This window comes from Saimiri boliviensis, chromosome 4, assembly GCF_048565385.1.
Source record: "Saimiri boliviensis isolate mSaiBol1 chromosome 4, mSaiBol1.pri, whole genome shotgun sequence".
Lineage (NCBI taxonomy): Eukaryota > Metazoa > Chordata > Mammalia > Primates > Cebidae > Saimiri > Saimiri boliviensis.
Genome location: NC_133452.1, coordinates 27661270 through 27677390, shown reverse-complemented (window position 1 = coordinate 27677390; position 16121 = coordinate 27661270). Strand labels below are relative to the sequence as shown.

At 34.4% G+C, this 16121-nt stretch overlaps 1 protein-coding gene across 2 annotated transcripts in view; it reads left to right on the top strand.

Annotated features, from left to right (window-relative positions):
- VTA1 (vesicle trafficking 1) overlaps positions 1-16121 on the top strand; it is a 69184-nt gene that overhangs the window by 35550 nt on the left and 17513 nt on the right. For both annotated transcript variants that reach the window (XM_003926865.3, XM_074397382.1), the window contains one exon: positions 10983-11091. In XM_003926865.3, the coding sequence (XP_003926914.1) occupies positions 10983-11091 (109 nt within the window). The remainder of the gene's footprint in view (positions 1-10982; positions 11092-16121) is intronic.

The window sequence follows — 16121 nt, the reverse complement described above, 5'->3', positions numbered from 1 at the left end:
TATTGATACATACCATAATTGTTAATGGACTAACACTCAAATTTTAAGAGGTTTTCAGACTAGGTTTTTTGTTTGTTTTTTTTTTAAAAGCAAGCCTTAACTGTATATTGGTTTTTTTGTTTTATTTTGTTTTTTAATATAAGAGATACTCTTCAAATAGATAAATATTTTGAAAATGAAAATGTGGAAAAATGTTCAATGCAGATACTAAGCAAGCAGAATCCCAAATGGCCATAGATAAAATAGACTTTGAGAAAATGGGTTACTAGAGATAAAAGGGGACATTTTATAACAATAAAGGGGTCAGTTCATTAAGAAAATACAGTTACAAATATCTGTGCATGTAATAAAACTTCCAAACTATATGAAACAAAAATTGACAGAAGAAAAATAAGAAAAAATTTATAATCATAGTTGGAAATTTCAACACCCACTTGTTAGTCATTGATAGAATAGTTTTAAAAATCAATAAAATAGCGTGAATAAAGAGTGGCCGGATAAAGTATTGTCTAGAATGTGAAAAACCAAGAGCTTTCCTACATTGCTTGATGGAAATGTTATGTTATAACTACTTTAGGAAAAGAATTGGTCAATTTTTTAAAAATGCAAAACATACTCCCTTTTACCCAGCAATTCCTTTCTGGTTTTTATCCAAGAGAAATAAAAACGTATGTCTTAAAAAAGACTTGTTCAGGAGTGCTTATGAGAAGTTTATTCATAATAGCCCAAAGCTGGAAACAACCCTGATGCCCACCAACAGGGCACTGTTTGTATCTAACGCATTGGGTGTTAGATACAAAAAGGAACTGACTAGTGGTACTGCCTACAATGTGAATAAATCTAGAAGACATTATGCTGAGCAAAAAAAGAGCTGGAAGATTACAGACTACGTGATTCCCTTCATATAAATATGTATGTGTGTTAATATGCACACACCAAAGGAAGTTGATTTGGAAGGGAACATAAATAGAAGTATGATTTACACAGGTATATTAATCTGTGTGTACTGAAGATGTATGCATCTCAAAGTATGTTTTACTGCAGAAGTTAAATATTGAACTATTTTGCTTACAGGTTTGGTTTATCTTAGTGTGGATTGGCAGTTTTAAGCCTTATTCTGTATTCTGGGAGTAACCAAATGATTAAATATATTGAGGGAGACAGTTGTCTCACTTTTGGGGAATTTAGTTGCAGTGTGGAATGAGAGAAGACTAGTGTTGTGGTGTTAGGTTGGAATTGTTGTAATCTTATTCATGCTTTTAAATATATTACATTAGATGAATAGATGTATTTATATAGATGTTATATGTATACTATAGTTTGTGTATCTCTATGCTCTCCTAGGAGCAGTGATGCAACCAGTAGCAGTGAGCACACAATGAGCATCCCTACTGCCTGATTTTCTATTCTAGGTACCATTATCTGTACAAGGTACCAGGACTTTCGTAAAAAGTGCTTAACCTAGGGCTGAGTCAGGGAAAGCTACAGATAAGGCTGGACCTTCTTGTGATATAAAGTAAGAAAGTGTTATCATAATTACAGGACCCAGAAGCCAACTTGAAAGGGTTCCCGTTGTCCAAGCCAGGGACAGTTTGAGCATAAAAATAAGAATGATATTAATGGATGACTCATTGAATAAATTAAAAATCTGTATAGATCCAGACTGATAGATAGTTACATATATACATATATACATACATACATACATACAAATACATACATACATACTGAGAAGGCTCTTTATCACATAGTATTCTAACTATAAATATACAAATAATAATAAAATTAGAAAATTATTAGTGGACTTTAAAAGTAGTAAATGGAAAGTTTGATGAAAAGAAGTATATTTACTTGTCTGAATGTCTCATCAAATTGCTTATTAATTTCAAAGGAAAATAGTAATTCAGTAATGAGAAACCTTGTCACACACCTCTTTAGGCCAAGTCATTAAACCTAACACGACCAATATTGGACAGCCCACATCATGTGAACTGAAAAAGACAAACATCGCTTCAGTAATAATCCTGCCAAAAATTTATAACTGGAACCTAATCATCAGGAGACATCTTAGAAATTGATAGACATTTTACTGCTTGGTTGGTATTTTTTAAAATGTCAAGGTCAAGAAATACTAATCATGCTCGTTAGAGTATATCTGGGCCTGGAGGGGAAGTAACTACAAAGTACATAATTGGGACAATTGACAAATTGTATTGGTACTGTGGATCAGACAGTAGTGTTGTGTAAGTATTAAATTTTTCGATTTTTGAGATTGTCCTAGATTTTAGAAACTGCAGTGGAGGGATAAGAGGACATTGTCTTCAATTTGCTCTTAAATGGTACAGAAAAAAAGAAAAGAATATGTATACACACAGACACATATTTTTTTATTTATATATATATGTATATACACAAATTTATACCTTTGTATAAATAAATTGATAAAACAAAAATTAAATAGCTGGAGAATCTGAGAAGATATGTGAGAGTATCTTGTCCTATTTTTAAAACTTTCTCTAAGTTTGATGAAAACTATATTTTCTTTTCAAAAAATAACATTGGTTTCTTTTCTTACCCCAGTAGATTAAGTATTATACAGTTACCGATCATACCTTATTTGGAAATCTTTTGGCTGCTTGGAACATATATTCCGATATTATGATAAAAGTAGAGGAATTATATTTAAGTATTTGTGTATTAAGTTATAGTTATGACTTTGGGGGTATAGTTTTACTATCCTTTTTAAAACTTGTGTGATGAGATTATAGGTGCTTTGAAAAATGTAAAAGAATTAAAATGTTGAATAAATATCAGGAAATACATGTAATCTATGACTATATTTCAATATCTGAGTCATTTTGATTATAAATTTAATATGTGTTTTTTTCAAGCATTTCTCATTATACCATGTCTCAGTGTTTTGGGAGTTATTTGAAACTCTTGTTTATGTAATAACTTGGGAGGTTGAGGGACTAAGTATAAATGTATTATCTGTGATGTTGCCACAGATTTAGAGATTATTAATCCCATTTTAATACTGACTACTTTGAAAGTGTTATGAAAGCTGTGGATTCTCATGCAAATGTGTATTGCATTTTTACATGTAATTTGGGGGATGTTCCAGGAAGAGGCAAGAGAAAGTGCTATGTTTTGGGGACAGTAAAAGCTACCTATTCTTGTTTGAGAAATAACAAGAACAATGTTGCAGAATCCAGAATGAGAAGTAGTGATAAGATAGGAGATGAGGATGGGGGTTGCAGGGGGGAGGATTCAAACAGAATTTATAAAATTTGACTTGTATTTTTTAAAGTATTATTCCTTTCTATAATGGACAAGAGTGGAAAAGGCAAACTCATCAGTACATCATTAAATAATCAAGGTTAAAGATAATGCTTGCTAGGACCAGAGTTTGCAGAAGAGGACATGGTGAGTAGTGGTTGGATTCTGGATATATTTTGAATGTAGAGCTGACATAATTTAATAGATTCATTGGCAGAGTGTAAAAGATACATGTAACTCAAAAATGACCAAGGGTTGGACTTGACAACTGTGAGCTTATGCTTAACCATTGTTGCCATTTATAGACTTGTGGAGGGAATCAGGAGTTAGTTTTGAACTTGGAGGAGCTTATCAAACATACAGGAAAAATATGGATTGTATGTGTACTTACAGAGAAGTCTGCACAGAATATATAAATATGGAAGTTGGCAGCAAATACACCTCATGTTATTTAAAAGTTGTATATTTAAAGCCATTAGACGCCATTAGACTCTATGACATCGTCAAATGTGGAAAGAGGAGGAGACAGGGAATCCAAGAGCTGAAGCCTGTGGTACTCCTGACATTGAAACATGAAAAAGAACCAGTATAAAGGACTGAAGGAGGGGTGGCAAGGGAAAAGGAAAACCAGGAGGTCTTGATAACCAGGAAAGTAAGTGTAAAGGGGGACATCAAGGAATGGGGTGAGAAATAATCACCGATTCATGGTGATAGGGGTCAAGGAAGATGATAATGTAAGCCTTGAATTTAGGTGGCAAAAACCACAGTTACTTTCACACCAACCTAATAGCAATGTAGAAGTAATCTGTGACCTTGTCAAAAGCTGTTGCAGTGCGTTATAGGGATTAAAAACTTTCCTAGGATGGATTCAAGATAAAATCAAAGAGGAAGAATTAGTTAGAGACAGCTAATATAAAACTTTATCTTGCAAGGTGACTTTCTGGTATGCTGATAGAGAATAATTTATATAATATTTTTCATAGTTCTAGCCAGGAATTCATTATTACACCCTTGTGATTCTTAGAGGCACTAAGTTTGAAAATTCCTGCTCCAGCCTATGGTTGCCGTTCTCTAACCAGTTATGCTTCAGTGTAGCAAATTAAAAATTGAATGAAGGCTGGGCATGATGGCTCACACCTGCAGTCCCAGCACTTTGGGAGGCTGAGACGGGTAGGAGGAGGTGAGGAGTTCGAGACCAGCCTGACCAACATGGTGAAACCCTGTCTCTACTAAAAATACAAAAATTAGCCAGGCACGTTGGCATGCGCCTGTAATCTCAACTACTCAGGAGGCTAAGGCAGGAGAATTGCTTGAACCCAGGAGGCGAATGTTGCACTTCAACCTGGACAACAGAGCGATATTCCATCTCAAAAATAAAAATAAACCATTATAAAATAAATAAATGAAAATTCATGCTAATTCTAGTGGCCAAAATTTGCAGTTGTCAGTGATTCTCATCAATCCAGTTACAAAACAGGAACTTAGAGGCCAGGGACAAAAGTAAAAGTTCTTTTCGCAGTTCCTGTTTCCCAGAAAGGATGTCTAATCAGCCAAAAGGAGTTAACGAAACTCTTAAAATTTCCTTTTAAAACATTGAAAATTTCCTTTTAAAACATTGATTAATATCCAGCATCCTTTACATCCTTAATTTTAAATAAAACAACATTGGAAAGTGAATTAATTGAGTTACAATTGCCAGAAATTTCTGCTAAATAGTATATGCATCGGTTTGTAGGAATAGGGATGTTTTGGAAATAGTATAAAATAAAAATCAAATATGTTGCTTTACTAAAAGTAACTCTTTTCAGCTTAGTTTCTTAAATTTCACATACTAATGCAGAAATCCAAATTGGTTTAAACTTCTCCACACTGCTCACACTTAGGTGTTAGGGCCAAAGGAACCTTCTAAAATTACTACAACTTTTCCATTAACTCTTTAGACAGGATTAAATTATTTCAGCTTGAAGAAATTTTGTCTTAATTTTAAAGACCCTCAAAGAAAGCAGTTAAAACCTTCCTTAGAAATTTATTTACTTTTGAAATAGTCTTTGTAACTACCAGAAGGTACATTCCACATTGATAAACATTAAGTAGTTGACCTTTAAGGCTTATTTTCTGTTGTTTAATTTATTTTCATCTGAATTGCAAAATGCAGTGTGGTAATTGTAGTTTACCAAGGTAGACCTGAATTGAGTGGCTAACTTTACTACTAAAACAGTATGACTTTCAGTAAATTACTTTACTTTTATAATGACATTTCTTCATCTCTAAAGTGATAGGATTATAGAATCCCAAGAAAGAAGGATGAAGAAATAAGGGACTCCAGATAAGACACATGACACATTTAGGGATGGCAGTTACTGTCTGGTTTCACATTAGACTCTAAAGCTCATGCTTGTCTCATTCATCTCATATATCCCCAGCACTTAGCATAGTACCTGACTTGAGTAAATAATAAATAACTGTTGACTTACTCGAAATGAGGGTGCTTCATAGGGAGTAAACGTTTGCACTTAGCCTTGGAGACAAGGAGACTGGGCAGAAAGGGGAGCTGTATTAGGTAAGAGAGAATAGCATGAGAAAAGAATGCAGGTAAGGCAGGAATCCAATCTTGGTTGAGGGAAATGGAAATAAGACTGAGTGTCCACAATGTAGAGGGCCTTGAATGCCAGATTAAACTGTATTTACATTGAGACAGTCCTATAATGTCTCAAAGCCTTATTGTGAGTAAAATGTGACCTGCCCAAATTTCAAGGTTCTGAGGAACAAGTAAGAAGAAAATGTGTTGAAATGCTTAATAACCTACAGAATGCTATGAAGATGTCAGTCCAAGACTTAAATCTTGGATTTATCTTACTTATCCAACTAGCATTTAATATGTATCTTCTATCCAGGGCATATTAATTGATTTATCTTTATTCCCCGAATATTTCCTTATTTATCTTTATTCCCCGAATATTTCCTTATATCTTCCTTTGTTTGTACGTTTCCTTCTCTCCAGAATCTCATCACTTTCACTTTTTCACATCTTACCCATCCTGCGTGGCCATACTAAAGTATCATTTCCATAACCTTATTGTGGTTTTTCTTTATTTTCTGAACTGTTCCATGTACTTAGTATGGAAAACAACTTTAATACTTCTTACTAAATGTGTTTTTATAGTAATCGTTCCTTTTATTTTAATTTCATATCTGTAGCAAGATGACTAGCTCCCTTCCTAAGGGTGGAAATAATGTATTAACTTATTTATATATATCCCATCTTGCTAATTAAAGGTCTTAATTAATAGCATACTTTTATAGAACCTAAAAGTATGTTGAGGTTAACCATACATATCTTACGTTTTCCCCAAAAGAGGGAAAGTTTAAACCACTAAAAATTAAGGGTAATTAATTACCTTCATTAGTTTTCATTGCTGAAGCATAGGTTAATAATGAACATTTTAAAATAATATCATTTTGCAGATACTGAAGTCAAGTGGACATGTGAATGTAAAGACTCAAATCTGATACAAATCCAGCGTTTGTAGCCCTTCAATTCTAATTGCTCAGGATTTTGAAGTTAAAAATAATTTGGAAAAGTCAGTGCTTTAGCACATACTCTCCTCTGAAAGAATGAAAAAGGAAGAAAAAGGTGAACCATAAGATATTGCCGTTTCCATAGGTCTAAAACAAACACTGGAAATTTCAAGTCCTTCTGTCTAACTGTATTATAAATGTAACAGAACTTCCTAAGTCCAGTAGTCCTTTATATACCACAGAAATAATGATCTCTTATACTACCACAGAAACTTCAATCAGAATCAGTTAAATACATTGGAGATGTGTATACTCTTGAGCAACTACCACATACTGGTCACAAAGCCAAGTGTTTGGTATAAACAACAGATAGACATAGTCTTTGCTTCTAATGAACTTGTATTGTAAGGTATGTGAGTGTTTTGTGGGTTAGGAGAGGATACTTTGTAAGCATTATTTAATATATATAATTATAAACAATTATAAATATTGTTAATGATTAAAAAAAAAGATATAAGATTACTGGAGAGTCTGACCTTAGATAGGAAACCTCAGGAAAACCTTTCTGAGGAAATGGAATTTGATCTGGCATAATGAGGAATGAGCTGAGCAGGGGTGAGTTAGGTGGGTAAGGAAGAAGAAAGACAGCAGGCTGAGAAAACAGGTTGTGTGGGCCATGGCATGTGCAGTAACAGAAAAAAAAAAAAAATTGCACAGCTTGATGGTAGTCAGTGAATGGGATAGGGATATAGAGAGGAAGTTGGACAATCAAGAACCAGGCGGAGTAGACCCTTGTAGCCCAAGTCAGAGTTTATTTTACATTTTAAATGAATTAGGAAGCCACTGAAAAGATTTGACATGAATGAATCTATATTTTTGAAAGATCACCGTGCTCAAAAGTACTAGATGCCGGGCGCAGTGGCTCAAGCCTGTAATCCCAACACTTTGGGAGGCCGAGGTGGGTGGATCACGAGGTCAAGAGATCGAGACCATCCTGGTCAACATGATGAAACCCCATCTCTACTAAAAATACAAAAAATTAACTGGGCATGGTGGCACATGCCTGTAATCCCAGCTACTCAGGAGGCTGAGGCAGGAGAATTGCCTGAACCCAGGAGGTGGAGGTTACAGTGAGCCGACATTGCTCCATTGCACTCCAGCCTGGATAACAAGAATGAAACTCCGTCTCAAAAAAAAAGAGTACTAGATAAGGAAGATGTGGTCGGGGCTAGGGCAAAATAGAAATTGGGAATTAGAGGGCTATTGCAGAGAAAAGGGGAAGATGAAGACCAATCAAGGTATGTTTCAAAGGGAAAATCAACTGAATTCTTGGTGAATTAGGTGAGAGAGTGAGGAGGGACGCAAAGGATAGGGAGAGCTGTTAAAAATGACTCTTCCCATTTACTTGAGATTGAAGTTCCCAAGGGAAGGAAACATGGTAGGGGAATCAAAAAAATAGTTTTAATTTTAATTGTATGTGAGACATCCAGGTGGTGATGTCACATAGTTGGATATTTGTCAAAGCAGATTCTGGCTAGATACATAAATTTCAGAGTAATAAGTTTATCAATAATATTTAAACTATGGGAAAGCATATGAAGAAGTAAAAAATACAAGCTAGGATGGCAGGATCATGATGCTTGTAAGAATCTTGTAGGTGGTATGAGTTAAGACAGCCCACTGTGAGGTAATAAATGGCAACTGATAGGATATATGAACTTGAGATGAGGGAGGAGGGAATGAATGAATATACATTATCTGAAGGGAACTGCCTCTATTCATTCAGCTCAGATAATTATTGCTAAATAAATGTGGGCCCAGAGCTTTCATTTTTTAAAGAGAAGTTAGAAATTTGGCTATATTTGAATTTCCAGTATTTGAATATATAAAATATAATTCATATTTAAAATTCTATATGAGTTATAGATCGCACCAACTATTTTGCAGTCTCTGCTAGGACAGAGTATTTAAAATTATTTGAAGGTTTGCTAGAGGATTAGGAGCCAAGGGAGATAGGAGAGAAACCATAAGAATAGAGTGTCATAAAAACCAGAGATAGAGAATGTTTCACAAAGATTGGCATAGTCCAGGGTTTAATACGTTTAGAGAGTTCAGCAGTTAGTTAGATGATACCTGAAAAGTGTCCCTTGGGATTTTCTGTTGTGGATGAGGCAGTTGATGCTACCAAGAGCAGTTCCTCGAATGAACTGACATCTTAAGTGAAGTATAGGCTGGAACATGTGGGCTCCCTACCAGTAAAAGACATAGGCATATTCAAATTATCTGACCTTTTGTGTTACTGGAAAAAATGAACTAAACAGAAAAGAAATATACCCTCCCCACCCACCATAGTGAACCAAATAGTGAAGTAAAGACTTTAAATATGGATACTTCTGTTGGAAAGCTTGTTTGTGAAATGGAGCAAAATGTCATACTTGGAAGAAAATCAGAATCAATGTATAGATTTTTAATTACATATATAAGAGGAATTTGATAAGAAAAGGGAAGTGGGGGGCCGGGCGCGGTGGTTCACACCTGTAATCCCAGCACTTTGGGAGGCTGAGGCAGGTGGATCACGAGGTTAAGAGATTGAGACCATCCTGGTCAACATGGTGAAACCCCGTCTCTACTAAAAATACAAAAAATTAGCTGGGCATGGTGGCACATGCCTGTAATTCCAGCTACTCAGGAGGCTGAGGCAGGAGAATTGCCTGAACCCAGGAGGCAGAGGTTGCAGTGAGCCGAGATCGTGCCATTGCACTCCAGTCTGGGTAATGAGAGCGAAACTCTGTCTTAAAAAAAAAAAAAAAAAAAAGAAGAAAGAAAGAAAAAGAAAAGGGAAGTCTGATACAAATTCAGTAACTTAAGGGTTAATTTTTTTAGGTTTGTGTGCATAAGTTACCTGTAGTAGTATTTGGAGACTTGCATTATAGAATACTCAACTAAGTATCCGGACCATGTGCTGCATTTGTACTTACTGATGGCTTTGTTGGATCTTTGCAAAAGGCTACTGTTTTTGTTGTTGTTGTTGTTGTTGTTTTGGTGAGGAGGAGGTACAGTCTGTCACCCAGGCTGGTACAGTGGTGCAATCTCTGCCAACTGCAACTTCCGCCTTCTGGGTTCAAGTGATTCTTATGCTTCAGCCTCTGAGTAGCTGTAATTAGAAGTGCGTGCCACCATGCCCGACTAATTTTTTGTATTTTTCATAGACAGTGTTTCACCATGTTGGCCAGGTTGGTCTCTAACTCCTGAGCTCAGGCAGTCCTCTCTCCTTAGCCTCCCAAAGTGCTAGGATTATAGGCATGAGCCACTGTGTCCAGCCCTCTATTTCTAATGTAGTTGTTTTCAAGTTTGCTGTCAAACTCTAATATGCATATAAATCACCTAGGGTCTTGTAGTGTAGATGCAGGCTGGCACTTACAGATTGAGTTCAGTAGATCTGAGATGGGCTTGAAGATTCTGCATTTCTAACAAGTTCCCAAGTGATAATGATGCAACAATAAAGGTCAGTTGAAAATATAAACTAAAATCACTAGCACCTCCATTTTTTAAAGCACATTTTTATCTTATAGCATGTAACATTAGTTTTAAGGCATAGAAGAAGAGGCAACTAACAGGTTCTTCATGATCTTTTCAGTTCTTCTTACAACTCAATGAAGTATTATTTTTCCCTTTTTAGAATCAGGGTAGTTGAGGTTCAGAGCTGTTAACCAGCATGTGACTAGCTAAAAAGTCAGATTTACCTGCCTATCAGTCTCGTATTTGCTTTAACCACTACATCATATTATTTCTCTTTTCATTTTTTTCTAGATTTGTACAGATCTGTTTTTTATCTTTAGCGAAAATAATTCAATCTATTGTTACTTTTGTATTTAGTCTTAGAATTCTACTTTAGCCTATGTCTCCCCTGTGCAGAAGAGTTGCAATTTTTGCTGGAAGGACACTCCTGTTTTTCCGTTGTAGATCCTTTCTGAAATGTTAAACAATAAAAGAAAACTGGGCATCTGTTTTGAGGACAGTAACTTTTCGTGAAGTCTGTCAATAGGGTGGGGAGAGTGCCAATTTCTTTCAGAGCTGTAATCTACAAAAATAGGTTTTATCTCAGAAATATGATATAGTTCATTATAAATGTTTTTTACTTCTTTACCATAGTCTGATATTGATATAAAAATGCTCTCTTTTAGAATTTGAAACACAGGAAATATGCCCGGTGGAAGGCAACATACATCCATAATTGTTTAAAGAATGGGGAGACTCCTCAAGCAGGCCCTGTTGGAATTGAAGAAGATAATGGTATGTATTTATTTATTACAAGTAAAAGGAATTAGTAGAATCAACATTATTTGGAGGGAACAATACAGTTTTGTTTTCATCAGGCCCAGAATCTATGAAAGTTAAGTATAAAATCATAAATTTAGGAACAGTGAAAGAAAAGGTCAAACTGCTGTAATACCTGCCCATGCCAACAAAATGACCTGTGTCTTACCTTTAATCAGATTTCATTCCTGTTATATAGGAAAGGCAATCCATTTATAATTTGTAAAATGTTTTCAAACCACAAAGAATACTATAATATTTTTTATGAATCTATTTGAGTTGTGTAGGTTATTTGGGAAGTTAGTAATACATTCACATGGTTCAAAAAATCATAGAGTATATAAAAAATATGAAATGAATTTCTCCTGTCTACCACATCCCCCATCTTACCAGATCCTACCAAAACTCAAGTGTTGTTTTTGGTTTTTTTGTGTATCTTTACAGAGATCATTTTTTACGAATTTACTAGCAAGTAGAAATATATATCCTCCCTTTTTTCATACAACTGGTAATATGCATACTGTTCTGTACTTGGCTATGTTTTTTTAACTTAATATGTACAGGAAAATTTTACCATCACATAATATGTTTTACAAATTTTAATCGTGAAAAAATAAAGGTCTTTCTACTTTACTTGGCCTTTCAGTTAATTTGTAATCAAAAAGAAAAACCTTTTTTCACCTACTTTTTATTTATTAGACATAGCAAATAGATAAAAAGAGAACTGTTTAGGAACTGAGAAAATTCCAAACAATCCTTGCATTTTGTTACATACTTTTAGGCATCTGTGAAGATAATTATCCAATGCAGGCATCAGTAAACTTTCTTAAAGGGTCAGATAATAAATATATTCAGTTTATGAATGATATAGTCTTTGTTGCATCTATTTAGCTCTGCTGTTGTAGTGCAGGAGTAGCCATAGATAGTATGTAAAAAAAAAATGAATGTGGTTGTGTTCCAGTAAAGTTTTATTTACAATAACAGGCAGCCAGCCCATGGGCCATAGTTGGCCAACCACAATCTAATTAAACTCTTTAGTTCTATATTATAATGAATTTTATTAAAAGATTGAATATTATTAACCAACTTTACATTGTGTAATAAACCCCACTTAGTTGTGATATATTATTTTTTAAATTATACTGATGGGTTCAGTTCACTACTACTATATCATTTAGGATTTTTACATTGACAATTATAACTAAAAATGGTCTACAGTTTTCTTTTTTGGTATCAATGTTATGCTTGCTTCATAAATATAGTCAAAATCTTTCTAGTCTTTTTTTATGCTTTGGAACAGTAGAATTATCTCGTCTTTAAATGCATCCTAGAAATTTTTTGTGAAACCAACTAGCCATTTTACTTTTCAGAACTATTTTAGCTGTTTCGTTTTAGGTACATTGAAATACGTAATAATTTGTCAATTTGGGATTGTTGGCATTCTTTCAATATCAGTGACTTCTCTAATCTTAAAGCACTTAATATTTTGCCTTTGAAAGTAGGAAGTGTCCATTTTGATTATCACGGACCTTACTGTAGGCCCTTACTATTAATATTAGTCAAATAGATTATAAAGTGTAGATAGCTTTTGTTTTCCAAAAACCAACTTAAATGGAAGCTGTCATTTCTGTTGTTTATTTGCATACAAATTTGATGGAGTTTCTGGATAGTAGGAAATTGTAAGCTACAGAATACTAATAATAAATCCTGTACAATATAAAGGAGAATCTTTTCACTGTATACTTTGCCAACTTATTAACTTAAAACATAACCTAGTGTCATAGTCAGGGCTTAATGTCATAACATCCAATAATATCTCCTCAAAGATAGCCTATACAGTTGTAAGACATAATGTCATTAAATCTCAGTTTGTGTTAAAAAAAGTCTTTAAGATCTTGATTTGTTTTCTTCTTTTTCTCCGTATAGATTTATATTCTGTTGTATTTTAACTCTTGCAACTATAAGTGAAAAAGGTAGTATATTTAACAAAAACATAATTGTTGTTCTGGCATTTAATTTCTAGTAAAACCGGTAGAAAATAATAGATACTTTAGTTAACTTTGATAAAGAACAAAATAGGATATACTTTTGAAAACAGTGCTGTGTTTTAAATTCTAACTGAATACCACAGCACCATGACATTTGAATACATATTACAGACAGGGTTCAACTTATGATTTAACTTACAGTTTTTCACCTTTAAGAAGATAGCAAAGCAATATGCATTCAGTAGAAACTGTACTTCAAGAACCCATAGTCATTGTTTTTCACTTCCAGTACAGTATTTAATAAATTACATAAAGGCTTTGTGTTAGATGATTTTGCACTTACGTAAGTGCTCTGAGCACGTTTCATGTAGGCTAGGCTAAGTAAGCTATGATGTTCAGTAGGTTAGGTATTTAAAATGTGTCTTTGACTTCTATGTTTGACTTACAGTGGATTTATTGGGGATATAACACCATCATATGTTGATGAGCATCTGTATATAGAGTTAATGATATAAAAAACAAACAGCTGATCCTTGAAACTACTCATTTTATATGGTAAAATAAAAGAGGTTTTGTTTTGGTACAATGTCAGATTTACTGGAAAGTTGCTAGAATGATATAAAGAATTCTCATATGCCTTTGATCCAGAATTAAACATTCTCTCATTGATTCATAGTCTCTCCTGCTTGCGCATCCCTCGTCCCCTTCCCTCTTTCCCCACTCCCCCACCACACATACACAAGAGAGGACATGAGGTTATTTTATATGTGTGTGCATGTGTCAGATTTTAAAATACAACCTGATATCATAATCCAGTATGTTAATGTCAGTTTTTAGCAGTATTTTCTCAGAAATGGCTTATGGCTTCACAAGAGGATAATATATATTTTTGAAGTCTTTGTTAATAATTAGAGATATGGTCTTTTACTCCTGAGTACTTCTGTATTTTCTAAGAATAATGGCATTCTTTATACTACAGTGTAATTATCAACATTGAGAGAAGTATAGTATTTATTCAGTCTATCATCTGATCTCCATCTGTATTCAGATTTGAGTAGTTGACTCAATAATATTCTTTGTAGTTTTTTTTTCTCATACAGATAAATCACACATTCCATCTAGTTGTCATGTCCCTTTAGTCTCCTTAATCTGGAGTAGTTCCTTAGGATTTCTAGTGTTTCTTTGCCTTGATGTTTTTGAAAAGTACAATTACTTGTTAATTGTTGCTCAGTTTGTCTCATGTTGCCTCATAATTAATTTAACCCTATGCATTTTTTGCAGGAATAGCCAAAAATAAAGTTGTGTCCTCTCTGCCTTATATTAGAAGTATACAATTTTGGTGAAATATTGATGATATTGACTGACCACTTGGGTAATGTGGTGTCTTCTGGGTTATTCCCCATTAAAATTATTTTTCCCTTTGTTATTAATAAGTAAATTGTGGAAGATACTTTGATATTATGTAAATATCCTATATTTTTATGCAACTTCACCTTCTGGGTTTAGCGTTCATTCTTTTTATTTTAATTACTTGGCACTCTACTATAAGGAAGAACTTTCTAATCTGTACATAAATGTGTGTTTATTCATTTTGCTTATTATTTACATCATTGTGGGCTTATGAATTTATATTTGATGATTATAATTCATTAATCATTATTCTTTATTGTGATCCTTCATATGACTCCTGTTGCAGCTTCTGTACCAGTTGTGGTTTCATTGGTTGAGCAAATTAACACTCTTTGGTACCTAGTATATAGCTATTGATCTGGCTAGTGCCTTTTTCTTCATACCTGTCTGTAAGTTTCCCTGGAAGCAGTTTGCTTTCAGTTGGCAAGGCCAGCAATACACCTTCACTGTCCTGCCTCAGGGTTATGTCAGCTCTCCAGCTCTGTATCACACTTTAGTTTGCAGGGATCTTAATAGCCTTCTTAACCTTCTATAAGATACTACACCGGTCCATTATATTGATGACATTATGCTGACTGTACCTAGTGAGCAACTGTTCTGGACTTATTGGTAAGACATCTGCTTCTCAGAGAATGGGAAATCAATCTGACTAAAATTCAGGGACCTTAGTGAAATTTCTAAACGTCCAGTGATGGGGGCATGTCAAGATATTTATACTAAGGTGATGATAAGTTGTTCCACCTAGCCACTCCTACAATCAAGAAAAGAGGTACAACGCCTAGTGGGCCTGTTTGGATTTTGGAGTCAACGTGTTCCTCATTTGGTGTGTTACCTTGACCCATCTATTGAGTGACTCCATCTAATTTTATTTTTCCTTTATCTTAACAAATCTGTCCTTCTGAGTTTCCACATAAATTATAGAATTAGATTTTCAGTTTCTCTCTTTTAGAAAAAAAATGCCTACTGGGTTATGATTAGCATTGTATTAAACTTAGGGAGAATTGTCTTTCAGTACATGACCATAATATATCTTTCCATTTATTTAAACTTTGTAATTTCTTTCAGTGATATTTTAGATTTCTTGGAATAGAGGTTTTATACCTCTTTTGTTAAATTTACTTCAAGTATTTTGTATCTTTTCATTCTCTTGTATATGAAATTATTATTATTATTATTATTTTTTTTTTTTTTGAGACAGAGTTTCACTCTTGTTACCCAGGCTGGAGTGCAATGGTGCGATCTCGGCTCACCGCAACCTCCGCCTCCTGGGCTCAGGCAATTCTCCTGCCTCAGCCTCCTAAGTAGCTGGGATTACAGGCACGTGCCACCACGCCCAGCTGGTTTTTTGTATTTTTAGTAGAGACGTGGTTCCACCATGTTGACCAGGATGGTCTCCATCTCTCGACCTCGTGATCCAGTGATCCACCCGCCTCGGCCTCCCAAAGTGCTGGGATTACAGGCTTGAGCCACCGTGCCCGGCCTGAAATTATTTTTTAATTTAGTTTTTCAGTCCTTTGCTTCTAATATGAATTACAATTGATTTTTATATAGTATTTTATCTTGCAACCTTGCTAAATTTACCTGTTGATTCTGATAATTACTTTGTAA